We start from the raw sequence: 21,441 nt of genomic DNA, 5'->3' as shown, positions 1-21,441 counted from the left end.
TTTGGTGGTAAAGATCCAGTCGGCTACATGTGTTTTAAGTGATGCTGTTAGGAAGGAGAGAAGGTGTATGAATGAGTACAATTAGTAGTGGCTTGAAAATACCATCCATATAGCTGGTGGATAGTCACATTAATCTCTTTCTCTCACACTTACCCAAAGTTTGACCATTTTCCCAGTAGGTATCTGTGATATATCAGCCTTTAGATATCCAGATTCTTCAACCGAGATCCACTGCACTTCTAAGTCTGCTGGACCAGTGATGAAGGTGGGTACAAGTATCTGCAGTGTGAGGTACAACATGAGTGGCTTCATCATATCTCTCTAACTCTATACATTATGTCTACCAACCTCTATCCATAATGCCTGTCTGCATTTGTTTATTATGCCTCTATTAGTTTTGTCTCTCTCTATCTCTCCATTATGCCTGTCTCTATCCATTTTATTCATTGTTTCCATCCATTAAAATGTCATCTTCCAATATTCACAAAGACGGCCCATGTACAGTACTACCTGCTCATAATGTTTGTATCTGATCTTTATTATTACAGTATTATTATTTAATTGCAGGTAGTAGGTAGTAGGCAGCTATCAAACAGGGAGGTACTACCGCCTGGGAAGATATTGGAAGCATAATGTATTGTCTAATGGTAGACCCTGCTGCCATATGGCATCACAAAAATTGTGACCAAGTCCCAGGTTGCTCATCTGACTTTCTGCCTCATATACACATAGTTGTAGGGTTTCAATTGTTTCTCTCACTTTGATAACACAACATACATATATTGTTTCTCACTATTGATCTATATTATTATTATAATTTAATTTATTTTTAATTTTACATTTTTTTAATAAAATTTATTATTATTATTATTATATTTTCGCTTCCCCCCCCCCCAGGCCCCGATGTGGGTCAGTGACCTGTGCCCGGGTGGACTAACCCCTGTAAAAAAAAAAAAAAAAAAAACTTTGTGTGCCAGTAAACATCCTTGCCTGGGAATATCTCCATCATCTTCATACATACATCAACCATTCCACCTTACTCTTGATCCTTCCTTACATGTATCAACCATTCCACCTTACTCCTGATCCTTCCTTACATGTATCAACCATTCCACCTTACTCCTGTGATCCTGTTTTGCTTCTACTTTCCTTCACCTCACCTGTGCATAATCTCTTTGTTTTTCTTCTACCAACTCACATCAGTTGATCCCTTCCTCTCTATTGTACTTTCAGTTATACAAACTCATTTCTCACTCATTTTCTGTTTTCCTCCACATCTTACAGTATATATCTATCCACAATATACCGTTTCCAGCTAAGTGTGATTGTAGAGCCTCACAAGATATCAGAATGAATTTTTAAATAATATTTGCATTGATTTAATGTTTTATATTGTTGTCTGGGATCACCTGAAGATTACGCCCCTCAGCTTATTTCACCTCAAATTATTAAACACCATTACATTACCCGGGGAGGTGATTTTGTTACCTTAGCATTAGGGTAGTTAACCTTAAGGTGAAATAAGCTTGGGACCTAATCTTCCGAAGACCCATTGTCTATTTTGGAAATTACATCTAAATGCCTCAGGTCATTCACAACCTCCTGTTTTTCACCTTTCAAACTGACAAGATACTGATGTTGTTCCTCTCTTTCAAACAGATAACTTTACTCTTTCTTCCATTTATGTCAGACTTCTCCTCCTACTAATTTAACTAAAGGAATTTATCAAATACTCATCTCACAATAAGAAAATATTTTCACACAGTGTTTGCAACAATTTCCTCTCTCTCTCTCTCCTTACCCGCTTCTGAGGGTTGGCGATAGAAAATGAAGGCTTGGTGGTGATGAGGGCACACTGACCTGCGGTGACCTCCACGTTCACATCTTTTTGAGCCGAGATATTATTTTTACTTATCTCCACACTTATAATGTATCTGCAACAATACACCAATTGTTAAATCATTACACTGCCATAAGAGTTTTCTGCTGCTTATAGAAATCTCAGCACAACATTGTGTTATGGGTATTATATTATGGTATACAGTCAGTTCTGCTATAACGCGATAGTTGTGTTCTTGTAAAACATCGTGTTATAGAAATTCGCGTACTGTAATAGAAATAACAGGGCTTATGGAAAAAATAGGGTTAGGTGCAGATTACTCGAAATCGAAAAAATTTAGTAGTTAACCTAACACAAAGGATAGCACAGTCTAAATAAATGTTACATTCATATCTAATAATGAAATCATACAGTAAATGTAACACTTTACCTTGCAAAAATATGAATATAACTTGATGGGGGAGAACGGTGATTTTGAGGTAGATAACATCGAGCTTCTCTTCAAGGGTTATAGCCTTTCTTTTACGATCATCACTGGGAATGTGATCACCAGAATGCTTCTTGGAGATATTCTTCTTTACCATATTCACAGTTAATATCACAAAATTGGAGAAATAGTAAGCAAAAATCGCGTTACAGCGAACAAGCATTCGCATTATACAAATATCATTCATCTATTCATAAATCGCGTTAGAGCCAATTCGCGTTGTCAAAACACGCGTTATAGCAGAACTCACTGTACATCAATCTGCATGTTTTTGTTATTAGTCACATAAAATCAGTGAAGAATACCTGTAACAACATTAATGTATGAAAGATGATCAGCGTACTGTACTAAGGAACCGTTTACAGCACTGGCAAAATTATACTGCTTGGTACAACAGTTTTTTAATAATTGTTGAAGAGCAAAAAAAACACTTACAGTATACAGTATCTATATTGCATAGTTTGGTAATTAAGAAAAAATATTACATTATGATGGAAAAATGTCTTAGTTATGCTGTATGTGGATGACAACTGAGTTAATTGGTTGACAAAATACACAGCTATTTGTAAAGTCATTTTCTGGTTTGTTTCACAACATGCAACCCAAGTTCCAGACCCCAAATATGAGCACCAATAGTCCTCTGAATTGAGGTGTCTATGGTGTAAGTTTATACTTTACTGCAGTTCATTAGGCATTTACTACATATGTATACTATGCATGATCACACTGAAATAGTATGCTTAATTTATGAGCATTAATAAGTCCAGATGAAGCTACACACAAATGTCATGGAAGCAATAACAATTGACAATACGATCTAGGATGCCAATTAGGTAAATGATCCTACTGGAGGCGCCAGATAATCAACAATGTCCCATCACATGCATGATTCATTATAGTGGTGCCAACTGTTTGAGATTCCTTTTATGTGATGACCTATGGCATTCATTGGTGATATTGATGTTATAGTGGCAGCTGTGTCCTGGCTCTAATCCCAAGCCCCGGACAGATGTTTTCTCCAGGTACTCCAGTTTCCTCCTGTACCAACACTGGCCAATAAAGGTTAAAGCAAAATAATAAAGAACAGCTGAATTGCTAATACACTAATAAGTGGTGAAATTATAAACAAGTAAAAAAATACATAAAGAGTAAATATGCAATTCTTGAAACAGCTATGACATACTACTGACCTATCAGGTGGTAGCATAGCCCCTGGGATCTTGAATATGGGGCTAGACAGCTCTTCCTTTGACAAGGTGTTCTCAAGTCGTGTGAGAGTTTTGCCACTGCTAGCAAAACAGCCTTCACCACTTTCTTTTTTGCACCACCACCTGATGATTAATACACACATATATTTATACAGAAAAATAAAAACATATTAGTACTAGTTGAACCATAGCTCACTTTCAAATACTAATGGCTGCCTAATATTATTTATCATAAATCTATGGTTAGTATAAAACCTGCATTTATGAATACTGTATAACAAAGTCTTTTGGACACTAAATAAGAACATCACTGTTGGCCTTTAATGTCTTTCAGTGTAATTCTTTAGTGGAGCACATTCAAGACTTGCCTTGACCAACACTGGTGCCGGTACAGATATATTCTGGAGCCAGTGCATACCCAATACTGTAACTAACAGGCCGACCAGTGGCGAAAAGGATAAGGTAAGGTAAGGTAAGGTAAGGTAAGGTAAGGTAAGGTAAGGTAAGGTAAGGTAAGGTATAACTATAAAGGTAAAATATAAGGTAAGGTAAGGTAAGGTAAGGTAAGGTAAGGTAAGGTAAGGTAAGGTAAGGTAAATAACTATAAAAAAATATTTACTATAGCAGGACTATTTTTACATCGTTTAATTTGTGACCTTGGCTGAGTGGACAGAGAGAGGGGAGGGACATTAACGTCATATAATATGTTCATAAAAATTAGACATACAAAAAATCTCGGACGTACTACAGGTGCTCCTCTACTTAAGAACGTTCAACTTACAAACTTTCAGAGATACAAACATCATCACTGAGGGGGTTACCTGCCAGAACAGGTGTTTAATGTGGATGAGACTGGAATATTTTGAAGAAAATTCCAGATCGAACAAACAGGTTTTAAGGCTGCATTAAAGGGTATAGCTGTACTAAATATCCATAATCTTTTCATTTTTTACAATATGTTTGGTATCTACAAGAGTAAAGTTGGACTTACAAACAAGCCTCAGGAACGTAACTCGTTCGTAAGTAGAGGAGCACCTGTAATTTATTCAAGAACTGGATTTACACTTACACAACTTACTTTTTATGGGCTAAATTTCATCCTAGATACATTACTATACTCCTCAGTGCTCTGATGAAGGCTCTGAGGTCAGAAAGTTTAATTTGGGTAACTGGTTGTAATACTTATACAGTGTAGTACAGTAATTGATATTTAGTCAATTTTGACCAAGGACAGCTGACAAAGCCATGATATGCGTATTTCCAGTAGAGTCCTCATGCCAGCAGCATCTGGTGTTCTTTGGGCCAGGCAGTCACCTATCCAAATACTAACCAGACCCAATGTTGCTTAATTTCACTGATCAAACAAGAAGCATTATTTCCAACATGACACAAATCAGAGAACCTTGAAATAATTTTACACAATTTCCATTACAGATTACCATATGTGCTTTCTGTAGTTTTAAGCTAACTTTTATGGTTTCTGGAATTCTGTAGCTACTAAATTTCCTGGTAGTCAAAAAATTTTAATTTACAATTCATTCACTTTTTCTGTCAACAAATATGAACAATTACTAATCATAAAAAAAGTAGACAACAATTTCCCATTCATGAATGCCATCTATTGGTTGGATGCCAAACTTCGTCATAGCCTTTACTCTCCATTCTTTGGCTTACAACTAACTGTTACTAATTGCAGCAAGTATTCCAACAGTGTGATGGTGGATTAGGTGGCCTTGACTCATTTGTCTGCAACTGTACGTATGTGGTGTCCTCTTCACCACTGATCAGTCTAGGAGGGCGATTACATTTCTGTTACTCACTGTTGGCAAGTAATGTACTGGGCGTATACTGGCTCCAGAATGTATCTGAATCTGCACCAGTGTTGGTCAAGTCTGGTCTTAAATGAGTTCACTTGGTGCTGTCACAGCATTCTTTGGCAGATTATTTCAGTGAAAAAGACTTACATCTTTTATCATATGTACAATAATATATACAATAATAGATTCCTTTATGTAGTAAGGCACCTCTCTGAATGATATGTTCACTATTCCCTATATATTCAGGTACTCCCTTATACTGAGGTACTCACCTGAAAGAGAGGGAACCTGGAAGGTTGTCCAGGTCTTTGCATTCAGAGGCATGAATCTTGATAGATGAGACTGAACCCACCTTAATCGAGTCAGAAGAAGTGATAAGCTCCAGTCCCTGGCTAATGGTTATCAGTTCAACCCGACTCTGATGGAAGCCAATGGATCATAAATAGTTTAAAATAGTTCTAATAACTTTGAAAGAAGCCCAAATATAATATTGGCACCATAATCAAATTAGGAGCCGAAAATTCTGTAATCACTGCCAAAATGTGCTATCCAAATCTTTTACTACAATAAAGGCATAAAGGATTTCACACCCTTGGCAGCATCTACAAATATTCCAAAGCCAAAAAATCAGCTAAATTATATTACAACCCAATAACAGCAGCTCTCCATGCAGCCTGTCTCATCAGGTTATTATCTCTGAAGTAATTTTTACAATCTCTCCATGTCATTTTTGGCCTGCCCCTAGCTCTGCTCCCCACCACATGGAAACTTGTGAACCTAAATTTCGGTTTTACGTTGGTGTTCTTGAAGCCTTGCTAACCTTTAAAGTAACCCTCAGTGAACCATGGTTAAATAGTGTGATAAGCTGCTCTGAGTAGTCAAATATTAGCCAATTCAGCTGGATAATGATTTCCCTGAGGCTAGACACATAAGGGATCTCTGGAAAAGGCAAACACTGTCAGGGAGTGATTTAGGCCATTAGGTATAAAACATTCTAAATCTCTTTATTACTTAATACAGATTTAAAACTTCTTAATGAAAACTAAAAAGTATTTCAGATTCCTTTGAAACATCAGGACATACTCAAATTTACCAGCAGTAGCAAGAGCATACTCACAATCCCCATGATGAATGGGTCAGGAGACAATGCTGTAACAGTCAGGGTATAGGAGGAGCCACCTCTAAGGAGGCCCCCACGCAGGGTGAAAGTCTTCCCTTTCTGTTCAACTGGGAATACCCCCTCGCCATCCACGTTCCAATAGTACTGAAGCGTAAGGGAAACAAAATATGATAAATTGAACGGTAAAGATTGAGATATAAAGGGTGAAAAATAAAGTGAGAAATACTAGAAAGAAAAAAATTGATTCCAAAGGTTTAAACAAACTAATATGAAAGAAGAAAAGTTGGAAATATAATAAAATTGTATCCAAAACCTGCAGCTGATGGATTGTAAACATATATATTTTGAGATAATGAAAAATTATTTCTTATACCTGAAGTGACTGGTTTTAGTGTAAGATAGAATAATGTAGTAGTGTATTATTTCAGCGAATGAGCTCAAACTGATCATAGTGACTTGTTATGAAAGTTGTGGAACAAAAGAGGTGCTTTATACATAAATAAATAAGTGTTGTACCTCCAGTTTATTATCATCCACAGACTCAGTCTCTGAACATAGAGTTGCTTTTGCCTTGAACATCTCTCTGCTGGTGGCCCTTATTTGGGTTGGCCCATTTATACGAATCTTGAGCAGCTGGTCTGGAGGCATGGCAGTGATGATCCTGCCTTGTGATGCACTGCTCCGACCATCTTCTGCTTCCAAGTGAACCTCCACTAGGTACTCCTTGCCAGGGAGAAGCTACCAGGAGAAAAGTGCAGCATGACGGTACAGTATTTAAAATGCATCAATACAGTATATACAAACCATAATAAATTAATTGTTTTTGCAGAAAAACGGTTTTGATTAAACTAACTGAAATGAAAAGAAAGATCAGAAAGAAAATATGTGTTTATCAGGGAGTGGTGTCCAGTATATTACTGCTGATGTGTAAATTAATAAATTTATGTTCAAAATATTCTCTTGTCCTATGTCCAACACAATGCCAAGACTCACTCCACTTCCAGGTACACTCATGGAGAAACTTTTACTGTTGCTTGACATCGTCATTTTATCCTGGAGGGCATGAATACTTCCCCACATCTGCAATGTCTCTGCCTGACTCCACTTGCCACTCCCAGGCTCCCAGGTGATGTTCCATTTAGGCTAAAGGAAAGGATACTTGTTAATGCATGGGAACTTATGCTGTCTTGTAATACATATCACTTAATATAAATAAATAGAGTATTACAGAATACACCTTGGCCAGGAGTGCTGGCCATGATATCTGGAGATCTAGTTATGATCATGAGAGATACAGACCGTGACTTCTTCAATCCTGGCACCTCTAATCCTGGTTACAGTCAGCTTGACGATGGAGGTATTGCAGGCTTGGGTGTCCCCTCTCAGTTGGAATGTCAACTCACTCTGCAACACAAATATTAGCAAGTTATAACTCATCATTATCTCTATATCAAACAAGGTACACATGCAGGAAGGCAGGCAAGATAGGCCCTGGCCAGAGAGTGATTATTACTGTCATGCCAAGTTAAAAACACTGCTTCTTGTTTGATTAGCGAAATTAAGCAACGTTGGGTCTGGTTGAAACTTGGATGAGTGATGGCCTGGGAACACCAGATGCTGTTGGCATTCAAACTAAAGGACCCTACAGGAAACAAGCATCTGATGGCTTTGTTGGAGATCCTGAGTCAAATTGTAAATATCAATTATAGACACCACCACCACCATGACATCCTCACTTCATCACACTGTACCCCTCTTTACCATTGACAGTTTTAGTGGCCTTTGTAATGTAATAACATCATAAACATTGGAAAGTATGTGAAAAAAGAAAAGGGCATACCCAGTAGAATAACTATGTAAAAATTCTAAATGTTAACACCAGATTCATATGTGTGATCTCCTGGCCACACCAATAATGGCAAATTTTTGGTCAGTCTTTCAATCTTCCTCAAATATTGTGCACATAGCAGCACATAATCTAGAAACACAAAATTCTAACAGACATGGGAGAGTTAGATTTAGATGATTGGTGGTACCACGATAACAGGTATATCTCTCGCCAATATATTAAGGGTTTGAGCCTTGGTCCAGGCACACGTTAAGGAGGGTGTTATCCAGTGAGACCCTACCAAAAATCACAGGTTCCCAGTCTCTGGTTTCCTGTACTAACACTGGATATAAAAAGGTAAAAGCCATTTCACCCAAATTTGTTAATTTCCATTTCTTAAGATTGCCTAACCACAGTATTCACTAGGGACAAACCCTACAGAAAGTGTTTTTTTGTTGTGCTAGTGATAATTAAAAATTTAAGGCATTCTCCAATTAATAAATATCTAGTTCACAGAGCTCTTCTTTTTTTGTAAAAACCTCTTTATCACTTAAGACCTGTAACTCATCTGATAAACTGACCGTGGAGTCTGGCTGGATAACTTTGAAGCTCCCTGTGGCCTCAGGAGCAGTTGTGGCATCACCATGAGCTGCTCGGATGCCATTTGAGTCAGCAAACGTGAGAGAAGTGTTAGCTTTCACCATAATGCCAGATTTAAGTTTCACTTGCAGCTTTGATGCTTGGAACTTGCAGTTTGGCTTCGGTTTTTCTGGTAAAAATAACAAAGGAAGTTTTGTCAAGTGTCTGAGACAAAGGTCAGTCAAGAACAAAGTAGGTTATACTTTACTATTCTCAAGTAATCTCTAACCCTATGTGTACAGGCTTCTTTCTGCACTGAATAAAATTGGCTGGTGTTAAACAAATAGAATATCAAAAATAGTGTCCTCATAGTGAAGTGGTTTAATGAAATAAGTATGATATTTGGCGATATATTTGATTAACTTAAGTTACTGAAATTTACAGAATTACAATGATTAATTAGGTAGTACTTAAATGGGAAGCTATAACGGTTCAAAAATGGATGTATTAGTCAAGCCAGCAGGGAAAATGTTAAACTAATTTAGATCACTAAACAGAGAAGCACGAGTGAGAATTTTCATGACTCAGTACAATTGCAATAATAATTTTGATGGTTGAACCTTAATGAAGGAGTTAGTGAAGAAATCTGATATGAATGAAGATATTAGTTCAAGTCAGATATAAGAACAAAAGACAAAATGTATAAGGAATGATAACAAGTATGAAGGTTTTGAATATATAAGATCTCCATTGTTAATAAGCATTGAGAAGTAAAGATACATTAAGCCTTAAAAGATAAAATCTGTAAAGTAGTGCACCAAGTCAACAAATAAAAAAAAGAAAGGTGACATTGTACTTACTTGACTCCTCTATCCAAGGCCACTCAATCAGCAAAGAACACTCAGTCTCTGATTCAATATTCTGATCAAAACTGATAACCAGATTCTGTCCACTTGAGTCCAGGATAGCTGAGGTAACTTTAGGGGCTGAGGCTTTGACCATCAGTGACTTTGTGGGAACATTCAGTAGAGCTCTGACAGGTAAAGAAGGAAGCCAAACCAAGTTAAGAAATAATATTCATGAGTGAGGGGGTAGGTAGGTTACAGTTGTTATCAGTGATGACTGTGAGTGACATCTGGTGGGTGGTGGTAAATGTAATGGCTGATGGTGGTGTGTTGGCATGTAGTAAATGGTGGTTTTTAACTGTTTTTTGTTTAGTGGATTTAGTGGATTTTTATCTATCCTTGGTGGGTAGATATATCACAAAAACTATAAGAGTTTTTTGGTGTACAGTATGTCTGTCTGTCATGGAAATATAAATATAATAACTTAAAAAAGCAACAGTGGCTTTTAAATGAGATCATGTGTAGATATACCATTTAGTAATATCTCTTATGAGCTATGAAATCTGTAATACTATTTTTACCATAAAATGTTACAGCTCCTTTGATTTTTTTTCTCCAGTATAGCAGGAGATTAAACCATTTTTTTTACTACTTTTATTTAAGTAACCAGGCTTCAATATAATAACAATAACATAAAAATAGACTTGAATAAGAGATAAATAAAAATATAAGTGTGTTCCTCTTATGTATACCTTAAGATGAGTTGGAGTGCAGCAGCGGTGAGGACAAGACCAATCTGTGCTTGTCCTGGCCTGGCATTCTTGGGTACTAAACACTCGACCTTATCAGGCTCTATTACATATGTGGCCAGCTCCTGCGCCAGATCAGAGGTTGGGCCACTCCCTCGTCCTCTCCTGTTACTCAAGTTAGCACTGGCACCTGCTGACATAAAGTATTACCACATTTAAAAAATATTATTGGGCTACTATCTATTTTTAATATCTGATTATATCTTTACTTCTGTCTCATCTTAATGGTAGGATAAATCAAGGAATATAGAAACCTCAAGAAAAAGGGGCATATGGTAGGGAAGAATGTTGATGATATTACTGAATAGAAGATGACTGGAAAGAAACGAGACAACAGGTAGAAACTCTCCACAACACTTCCTCAATTCTTCAACATACAAGCAGATCCTTAACTGCCTTAATAATCTAAATACTTCATATCAAGTCTCTTTGCCTTTAAGTTTAGTCCTCAGGCTTGTTTATGTAAATACTACAGAATCACACATGAGATGATTCTATCTTACAAGATCCACAATGACGACTGTAACATTATCTAACTTACCATGCCTGAACCTCATTAATGTACTGTACATACTGTAAATTAGTTTATCTATTTCTTTCTTGGTCTTCTTCTCATGTTTTTATTAGCACTGTACAATATTACCATCATACCATTTACCTCTAGCCATGCTCTTCAAGTACATACACCATCATAATGTGTTACTTCTTTATATCATTTCACATTGACTAACACCCTTTCCACTTGTGTCCAGATTCAATAACCGTAGAGTACAGCATTGTTCACATGAGGTACATGTGCTGACTTTCATTCAGTGTTAGCATGTGTCAATCATATTCCAGTCACCACTTCATGCTCTCACCTCTTCTTACTGTTTCTTCCATAAGGACACATGGAATTATGGAGCATTATAGATCAAGCTATGCAGTATAGTGGGTATGAAGTAAAATAATGAACTGAAATGAAATAGAAGTCTTTACAATATTAACTTACTACACTACAATACTTAATTTTTTTAGTATGGTGAAGAGGATAAAATGAAGTTCAGTAAAGTACAGTGACTTAATTCCTTGAGTGTGATATTTTAACCCTTTGAAATGTTGACATCTTCCCTTGAATAAATTTGCATTGTACAGTATTCAGGGGATTAAGTTCTGAACATTAGGATTGTACATGCATACCTGTAGCTGGTGACTGGTCCTGGTACATGAGGAAACAGGCAGCTGAATCCAGTGATGGACTATTCCGCACCTTAATTGTTACCTGGATGAAGTTGGCATGATTAAAATATAGAATCATCAATATATTAAAATAATAATCATTTTAGGCTACAGTACTTTATTTATTGTCAAGTGAAATTTGCTCAATACAGGTACAGCATTGTATTGCAATTAAAATATTTTCTAAATTGTTAGGGTTTATTTTAATTTATGAATACAGTACTGTAGTCTACACCAGACCCTCAACATAAGCGAATTTAACTTTTGCGAATTTGATTTTCAATGAAGGAGCCTCAGAGGGAGATTTATATCTATTGAAATACCATAAAAAGGTATGGTGCTCATTTTAAAAACTGTGGACACCTGTCATGATGTGAAGGCATGGTATCCAGCCACTTCCCGTGCTACTGTGTTCTCCCGCCAATCTTGTCTGAGTCGTCTCTGCTGTTGTCCAGCCACAGGAATTCTTACTCCTCCTCCTCCTCCACCTAAGCATTTCTAACTCTAATTCTAACTTTGTCATGATCTAGTGCAAAGAAGATGATGACTCTTAGACAGTAATTTGAAGTGTTGGATAAACTCACTGGTGGCATGAGCGTGTCAACTGTTAGCCGTGTGTTTGGAGATAACAAATCAACTGTTATGACTATGACCCATCAATGGAGTATTGAGAATGCTTTGCAACTTTATCATGAAATCTGTAAAGAACTTAAAAAAGAAAGCCAGACAATTGCCAATCACAATGATTTTAACACCAAGATCCAGCCTCCCACCTCCCTCCACTCCTGTCTCTCTCCTCACCAACCAGCCCGGCGTCATCTGCATCACCCCTCCCACACCTACGACCTGCCTCTCCATTTCATTCCACCAATAGGGCTTCCTCACCTGCCAGCCCTTCATCGAACATTCAGGTTGATCCCAATCCAGAGGCCTTAAAGGAGGAGCAGTAATATCTTCAGTATCATTACCAAGGCTTCTACAGCGGCTTATTATGAGGTAAAAAAATCTCCAGGCAAGAAGATGACGTTAGCAATGTGTGTGATGGAGGGTGCGGGAGGGGGTCTTGAGAATTGCAATTAAATGCCAGGTAGCGACGTGTCCTCCTAGTATTACGTATTTAAGTAATTATTAGATTTTTAATTGCCTGTATGTTGGCCTGGCGAGTTATTGCTAGGCATTTACATACCTAGGTATAAAGCTAGACGTCGCATTCTGGATTGAACAAAAATACACTTAATATACCTAAATAACTGTTAATTATTTTGCTCCCATAATGTTGATATTACACTTATGACTGGGATAGATTACATATTCCTCCCAGTCATAAGTTTGTTAAAGGAAAACCTAATACTAAGTATGTATGCATGTTTGATTAACAGTTTTGCATGTCAGGCTTGCATTTGTGTGTGTGTGTGTGTGTTTACGCTGCAGTGGTGGTGATACAAGCCATGTAGAGTGGGTCGCAGACGATGCATCCTAGTTTGACTTCCCTTACATCACACCACATTTACTTAATTCCTATTTAATTTCTTTTTCTTAAACATAATACAACTGAATAAAGTAACTGTGTAGTACAGTGTTTAGAGGGTTTAAGTAAAGTTTTTTGCTTTATTTATTTTTTTTTTAGCCTTCAGTCCTTATTTAAAGGTATGATATTAAAGGTTGTGTATTAAAGAAAATTAATCACAAAATTTTATATTCACGAGGGTGTCAGGAACCTATCCCTTGCAAATGTTGAGGCTCTGGTGTATATATCAATGTATATGGAAATAATTAACTACAAGATCAATACTGTACTGTTTAGTATACTGTACAGTACTTCCCCTTTTCATTTTAAGTTTCACATTATCCATTTTTTCTTTAAGTGTAAATAAATTACATTACAAACTTCAATATCATCTTAAAACTATCCTACATATCAGTAAGAGATTGCTAGACAGCACTGATAAACTACTGTACAATGATAATCCAGTTTAAGAAACCTGTGCATCTTCAAGATTAGTTCCTTATATTGAGCTGAGACAATTCCAATATATCAATATATTCTACATTATGCAGATTTATTTGTTTACCACAGTGTCGATGCTTGCGTTAACTTCTGCCCGGTCAGTCTCCAACATGACCGCTCTCGAGTCCATTATCTCAAACTCGTCTGGAGTTTCTAAGTCAACCTGTAAATATACATCATCTGCTGAATAATTATCAATAACAATCAGATTTAGCAATGTAATACTGTATATAAAGTACCCAAAAATTACAAATATATTTCCCAAAAACTTTACAGATCATGTAAGTGGGAACACACTAACCTCTTTAGGAGTTGTTCTTTTTTTCTTAGCCTTGAAACTACACCTCAGAATCACCTTCCCAGACAGAAAAATCTTGAAGCTTGCTTGAACTGTGCCACTCTTGAATTTCACTGTTTTTGCTGAAATTTTCTGAAAGAACAAAAGAAACAATAATAATCTGACACATGAGTAATTCACTAAGTGGGTACTTTTTTCTTTTTACTTTTATTCTCTTCACCACTCATCGGCTCGTTAGCCGCTTGGGCGATCATTCACGTCTCTGTTACGAACTGTTGGCAAGTAATGGGCATGCAGTGGCTCCTAAATGTATCTCAACCTGCTCCAGTGCTTATCAAGTCTAGTCTTGAAAGAGCTCACACTCGGTGCCGTCACAACACTCTGGCAGATTGTTCCGAGAGTTCACAACTCTCACTCCGAAAAAGTTACCCCTCGCAGTGTTCTGGGCTTGCGGCTCCTTCAACCTTGAGCTGTGACCCCTTGTGGGGAGAGCATCCGCCAGCTCCAGGTAAGGGCACTCGACTGAGTAGTGCCCTTTGAGATGCTTATACACCTCAATTAGATCTCCCATTGCCCGCCTGTAGTATAAGCTAGGCAGTTGTAGGCGCTCTAATCTCTCAGGGTATCTGAGGTGCTGTAGTGCAGGCACCAGTCTGGTGGCCTTCCTTTAGACATTTTCAATCAACTGAAAGTCCCTAGCATATCTCGGGGACCAGACGGGGTAACAGTAATCCAGACAGGGAAGAACTTCACTCTTGAAGATCGTCACAAAGGCCGGACTGTCTAGATATCTGAACGACTTTCTTATAAGACCTAATAATTTAGTTGCCTAATTTACCTTCTTCTCGAAATGGCCTGAGAACTTCAGCTCATTGTCAATGTACACACCTAGGTCCTTTCACAATCAGTCTCAATTAATGCAGTTTCTTCGTCCCATTGGGACATATGATACGCCCCCTTACCATTGTTATGTCCCAGGTGCAGCCTCTTACACCTCGTGACATTGAATTTTAGCAGCCATTTCTTCAACCATTCTTGAAGCTCACAGAGATTCTTCTGCAGCTCTTCACAGTCTGCTTGGTTCTTAATTTCCCGAAATAACTTGGCATCATCCGCAAACATTTTATGGAGGAACGTACAGCTTCAGGCATGCCATTTACGAAGCGAACAAACAACAGCAGGCCCAATACACTGCCCTGCAGTACCCCGCTTGTGATGGGTACACATGATGATTTTGTGCCATTAATCACCACACAAACTGCTTGCGGTTATGGAGAAAGTCTCCGATACACACTAGGACATTTCTCCGAATCCCATACCCTTCCAGTTTAATTTTCAGCCTTTGATGGGATACAATTGTCAGCCTTTGATGGGGCACACTGTCAAAAGCCTTGGCAAAATCTAGGTAAATATTTTTGATATTACCACCCTGTTCCAGAATTTGAGTTCAAATATCCAGTATCTTGAGTAATTGTGTTAAGCAGAAGCTTCCCGGCATAAAACCGTGTTGGCCATCCTTTACAAGGTTGTTTCGTAATAGATGTTCCATCATGACATCTCTTATAATGCTCTCAAGTACTTTACATTCTATGCTGGTTAGGCTCACTGGTCTATTGTTATTCGTGGAGTGACAATCGCCCTTCTTGAAGATAGGACTCACATAAGCCATTTCCCAATCACTGGGGACCTTTTGTTCATCCAGGCATTTACTGTACAGGATCTTCAGGGGCTCAGCTAGCTCGTTGCACAACTCCCTTAGCACTCTGGGATGCATCACGTCATGGCCGGGACTCTAATGAACCTTTAGGATTAACAGTTTATTTCTTATAAACCTCTTCTGTGTGCACAATGTGGGTCAGTGCTGTGTCGAACTGTCTGTCCTCAAACACAGGAAGATTAATAGCATCCTCTCTTGTGAACACCGAGGAAAAGAAGCTGTTCAATGCCTTAGCTTTGTCCTGGTCTGAATCAGCACAACTACCATCTTCAAGCATTAGGTCCAATACTCTTACTTGCATTTTTAATTTCGACTTTGCATAGCGGTAAAATGCCTTTGGGTTTGACTTTACCTCGCTTGCAACCAGCCTCTGGAACTCCTTTTCAGCCCTTCTACTCTCTGACTCTGCTTGGTTCCTGACTTATGCATACATCCTCCTGCCCTGCTATTGTTTCATCTAACACATGCCTTGAATTTCTGGGTTTTCTTCTTAACTTTGTCGACCGCCGCATAGTTCATGTGTAGGGGTCTCCTTGTATTCCTAGAGGCATTGGGTTTGGTCTTGGGTATATATTTATTGATCAAATGGTTCACTTTACTAGCTGTGATATTCAGCGTAGTGTCTGCGTTCTTATGCCTTTGTGAGTCAGGCATCGTGTCTTTCACATATTGGAACAGAAAATTATCTCTCAGTTTCTAGAAAAAGAGTAGCGGGGATATTTAAGTAGTTTGGTGTGAACTCGTTTCTCCAGTCGATGTCGCCATAGTTAAAGTCCCCCATGATAAGGAGTTGGCTAGGGTTGAGCCTCGTTGCACTGTCTATTAAGGCTTTAAGTTCCTTTGGTTTGGTAAGCTAGTTTGATGATTTGTAGATACCCCCGACAATAAGTAAGTCTTTTACACCACTTGGATTCTTCAAAAACGTTCCTCTCCCTGTACCCTCACCTGGCTGGCTCTAAGGTGTTACCTAGCATGGATAACCACACCCCTCTTGCAAGTTTCTTGAGAAAGGTTCATAAATACAGTAAGTCATATCTGACAATACTGAACTCACATTATTCTGGGACGATTCTCCTGTTCTTGTGCAACAGCTCTACAACTCCTACTATATCGGGTTGGTGTTCCTTCAGTAGTGTTTCAAACTCTCTCTTATCAAGGAACGTGTCAGTAATAGTGTACATGACATTCAAACCGGAATTTGTTCTCGGTAACGTCTCTGCTCTTGGTAGTAACTCCAGCCCCCCCTCCATTCTCAGCAGCGGCAGCATTTGTTAAATACTGTGCACTGTATCTTGCAGGGTGTGATTAGAAATGTAATTGTTTACACAGCACTTGCCTCCTCCTGGGTGGGAGGTAGAGAGGGTGTACCGCTGCCCCTGGCTTTGTGCTGGTACTCTTGCTTCCACTACCCTTCCCCTGGATATAACCCATGTACAGTACACCCGTCCCCGTACTGTGGCAATCTCCCACCAAATACAACATTGTAATACAATGGCTCCATCTTTTTCTGCCTTTAAGCTTCATTAGGCATCACATTGGCAAATAGGTTGGGTGGATACCATTAGATGATGTGTTTTTTATGGTATCATATACCTCTCACAAGATGTGATGGATACAATATGACAGAGGATCTAGTACGGCTGCCTTTGAGGAAGAGCTTTTCTATATCATGCTACTGTTCAGGTACTTCCAAAATGGATTTTTTTCCTATTTAAATGTTTTGAAAAAATGTGCCAGTCAGGGGTCATAGTACAGTAGTGCCAAATTGAAAGGATTAATGCCCCATTGTATAAAGAAATCACAGTGGACAGTCATAGTTAATACATAATCATGAAGGAGTGTTATTGGCAGCCTAGCATTTGTTGCCCTGCCTTCCTCCCTTATTATCCTCTTCCCTGTGGCTGTATATTTTACCACTTATGTCACCTTATACCATTTGTGGAGCTCCCATAGCAATTGATTGGAATTAAAAAAAATGGAAAAACATTACAGTAATTTAACGTTTCATATTAAATTAAAAGCCTGTATATTAATACAGTATTGTAAAGTACAGTACTTTTATCTTTAAAAGTGAGGCTACATGTGAGGTACTTTATGGAAACTGATTTGTGTAATAATCATTGCATTCTAATTTTAACATACAATCATCATTACTTTATGGCCATTTACCACACTTGTATGGGTTAGCCGTGATTACCTGATGGCAGCTCTCCATGCTGTAACTCTAAGGTAATTTCTTACCTACACTAAATCTGAGGCTCTACTGTATGTGAGTGAATTTTTAAAGTGATTCTCGAGAAGGAAAGTGAGTGCTCACCTGGCCATCTTTGTTAACCAAAGTGCAATTTTCTAGGTTGTATTTCTTGCTCTTTACCCCAGCCACACTAGCCTTCAGGGTGAAGAACTTCCTTAATTCCTCCTCTGTAATGCACAAGATGTGGGCATTTAGTGGTAATATTTTCAGTTTTAACTTCAAATATAGTATATTTCATAAACACTCAATGCAAAATTCTTCAGAATTCTTTCGTGCTAAATAATATAGCATATGATATCTGAAAATTACTTACTGTCAAAACCTGCACTCCCTAGATCATTGACTGCAGCATCCACAGAGTTACTCACAAGTCCAAGTCTCTTACAATCTGTGGAAGAAATCACTTCAGACTAATAACCTCATTTGCTTAGAAAAAGATGTGTATGTGTTTGCTTTTGGCCTTTGGCTTAGATCAGGGGTTCTCAAACTGGGGTTTCCAAACCCAAAGGAGTACACAGGATGGTTTCCAGGGGGTACATTGAGGGCTGACAAAAGTAAATATAGAATACTGTACAGTATACTAATTTCACCAAATTTAATTCATGAGGTGATATAAATTTATTGTTATACAGTATAGTCTCGGTTTACGCGGTCAATTAAACCCGTGGAGGTCCGCGTAAAACAATAAATGCGTAAACGAAATAAAAGAACATATGGGATTAATTGAAATAGAGACTGGGCCAACCCCCAGACTACCCTTTTTCCGACACAGTACGTACGTTGTAGTAAAAATAACATCTTAATTTTATGATGGTATGCACACACAATTAATATTTAAGAGAAATATCAATAATATTAGGATTTTTAACACTTACGTTAGTACAAGAGATGGCTGGGCACACGGGGATGGGGAGTTGGGTCCAAGGCAGAGGGCAGATTATTGGCCCTCACCTGTATCACTTGTATCACCTGTATCACACTCCACCACAAAGGCTTGAAGGGCCTCTTTGTCAAACCCCTCAAAGTTCATATCCTCACTATCACTGGCTTGGGCTGGCTGTGGTGGGTGGCGGGTGAAGAACTCAGTAATGTTTTGTTGACTGGGCGACCTAGTGCGCACCCTGCCTGCGCCGCTTCCCTCGTAAATGATGGAATGTACCGCGTAACTAATAATTGCTGGTCTGGCCAGGTGCCGCGTAAATGACCAACAGTGTTAAGGAAATCCACGTACGGTAAATCGAGACTATACTGTATATACAATATGGAAAGTAGCTTCTCTCCAAGCACCAAATATGTTTTAACACTGCAATTCTATATTGAATTAGTGTTAATGTTGTACCATTCTTTATTCAGTGTCTCAATAATGGGGGTACGGGTCGATGGTCTGTTAACTCAGGGGGGACCTGGTGAGAAAAGGTTTAAGAACCCTTGGCTTAGAAGATAAAAAATTATTCACTGTACAGTTTGATAGCTCCTAAAATTTATAAGTTAAAAAAAAAATGCCAATGATGAAGCATAATACAGTACAGTATTCTAACTATTAATCTAGGCATAAAAGTAGCATTGATGCAGTAACTGAAATTCTTTTTTTAGTGGTCACAGTGACCATTTGATCCCAAAATCAGTAGGCCTCTCCCTCACTAAGAGAATTCAACTACTGATGTTTCATAAAATTTTTTGCATGGAACAAGGTACAGATATACTGTGTGGATACTAGAATTCTGTCTTTCACCACTTTGCTCAGAGGGAATAATATGATCACCAAACAATATCAAGGGCGTGTGTGTGTGAGAGGGAAGGGGTGTGTGTGAGAGGGAAGGGGTGTGTGTGAGAGGGAAGGGGTGTGTGTGAGAGGGAAGGGGTGTGTGTGTGCAGGAGGGGTGGTGTGTGTGAGAGGGGGTGTGTGAGGAGGAAGGGGTGTGTGAGAGGGAAGGGGTGTGTAAGGTGTGTGAGGTGTGTGTGAGAGGGAAGGGGTGTGTGAGGTGGTGTGTGTGTGCAAGTAGGGGGAGTGTGTGGGAGGGAGGTGGTGTGTGTGTGTGGGAGGGAGGTGGTGTGTGTGTGTGGGAGGGAGGTGGTGTGTGTGTGTGGGAGGGAGGTGGTGTGTGTGTGGGAGGCAGTGTGTGTGTGTGTGTGTGTGTGGGAAAGGGTGTATGAGGGAAGGGGTAAATGAGGGGTGTGTGTGTGAATAAACAAATGAACACTTCCATTATTCATCTGGCAGGCCACCACCCAGTCTCTTATCAAACAAGTAAAAAGAACAGGCTGGTCACTGAGGGTTTTATAATTATTTTTTTTTACTGGGATTAGACCACATCGGGGCCGAGGTATGCAGTAATAATAATAATAATAATAATAATAATAATAATAATAATAATAATACAGGTAATAATAATAATAATAATAATAAAGACAAAAAAAAAGAAAAAGAAAAAAGATCAAGAGTGAGAAACAATATATATATGTTGTGTTGTCAAAGTAAGAGAAACAATTGAGACCCTGCAATTGTGTGTAAATGAGGCAGAAATTCAGATTAGCAACCTGGGACTTGGTCACAATTTTTGAGATGCCATATGGCAGCAGGGTCTACCATTAGACAATACATTATGCTTCCAATAGCTTCCCAGGCGGTAGTAGCTCACTGTTTGGTAGCTGCCTACTACCTGTGAAAACAGATAATTACAGTAAGCTTAATACACACCACAATACAAGAGAAAATATATGACTGGATGAAGTGGGGTGTAAAAGTTTCTTAGAATAAGTCATGCCATATCAGCGCAATTTCAGCCTCCCAGTTTTTCCTATTGTCAAGATTACAGGATGTACTAGGTATGTCTTTAATGTGACACTGGTGTAAGAGGACATGCCAGGTAAGTGCCTCTGACTGAAGGGGTTAATAGATAACCTTCAACTATGACTTTTGTCCCCAAAAGCACTACACCTCATTTTCCAGAATTTATCCCTACTTAAACCCCTTCCCATATTTTATATCTTGACCCAAACTACAACACCTTCCCATATTTCACATCCTGTCTCTTATATTACAACACACCTCTCCCTATACACTGTACCCTACTTCACACCCTAAGACACTACTATATATCCTACCTAATATCCCTGCTCCAAAACTTACATCCTGTTCCCTATTGTTTACAGTGTCTCTTATTCTGTACCCAAGCCAATACTTTGTACTCACTATTAAAGTCGGGATTATTGGGCTGGAGGCAAGCACCACAAATATCATTTACAGCTCCAGAGTTGATCTCGCCATCACACCCAACACATTCATTTTTTCCGCCGCAAACACCACACTTGTCGATGTTGGCATTATCAGGCAATCCAGTCAATCCTCCCACACACGTCCCACACCTGGAAGACAGAGATATACGAAACATCAGATAAAATAGTCATAATAT

General features: G+C 38.5%; 1 protein-coding gene across 7 annotated transcripts in view; it reads right to left on the bottom strand.

Moving 5' to 3' along the window:
- The window catches only part of LOC121876169, a 112,149-nt gene that overhangs the window by 34,806 nt on the left and 55,902 nt on the right, over positions 1-21,441 (bottom strand). For 6 of the 7 annotated variants that reach the window (XM_042381117.1, XM_042381121.1, XM_042381122.1 and 3 more), the window contains 17 exons: positions 21,222-21,394; positions 18,342-18,416; positions 18,092-18,195; positions 14,061-14,189; positions 13,824-13,922; positions 11,713-11,794; positions 10,477-10,666; positions 9,740-9,912; positions 8,882-9,069; positions 7,772-7,876; positions 7,466-7,615; positions 6,989-7,210; positions 6,470-6,616; positions 5,625-5,770; positions 3,518-3,658; positions 1,802-1,934; positions 154-279 (listed from right to left, as the gene is read on the bottom strand). In XM_042381117.1, the coding sequence (XP_042237051.1) occupies positions 154-279; positions 1,802-1,934; positions 3,518-3,658; positions 5,625-5,770; positions 6,470-6,616; positions 6,989-7,210; positions 7,466-7,615; positions 7,772-7,876; positions 8,882-9,069; positions 9,740-9,912; positions 10,477-10,666; positions 11,713-11,794; positions 13,824-13,922; positions 14,061-14,189; positions 18,092-18,195; positions 18,342-18,416; positions 21,222-21,394 (2,383 nt within the window). The remainder of the gene's footprint in view (positions 1-153; positions 280-1,801; positions 1,935-3,517; positions 3,659-5,624; positions 5,771-6,469; positions 6,617-6,988; positions 7,211-7,465; positions 7,616-7,771; positions 7,877-8,881; positions 9,070-9,739; positions 9,913-10,476; positions 10,667-11,712; positions 11,795-13,823; positions 13,923-14,060; positions 14,190-18,091; positions 18,196-18,341; positions 18,417-21,221; positions 21,395-21,441) is intronic. The other variant, XM_042381120.1, reaches the window with a different exon arrangement.

This window comes from Homarus americanus, unplaced genomic scaffold, assembly GCF_018991925.1.
Source record: "Homarus americanus isolate GMGI-L3 unplaced genomic scaffold, GMGI_Hamer_2.0 scaffold34921, whole genome shotgun sequence".
NCBI classification, from domain to species: Eukaryota; Metazoa; Arthropoda; class Malacostraca; order Decapoda; family Nephropidae; genus Homarus; species Homarus americanus.
Note: the sequence above shows the minus strand (reverse complement) of the source record. Positions and strands in the feature narration are given on the sequence as shown.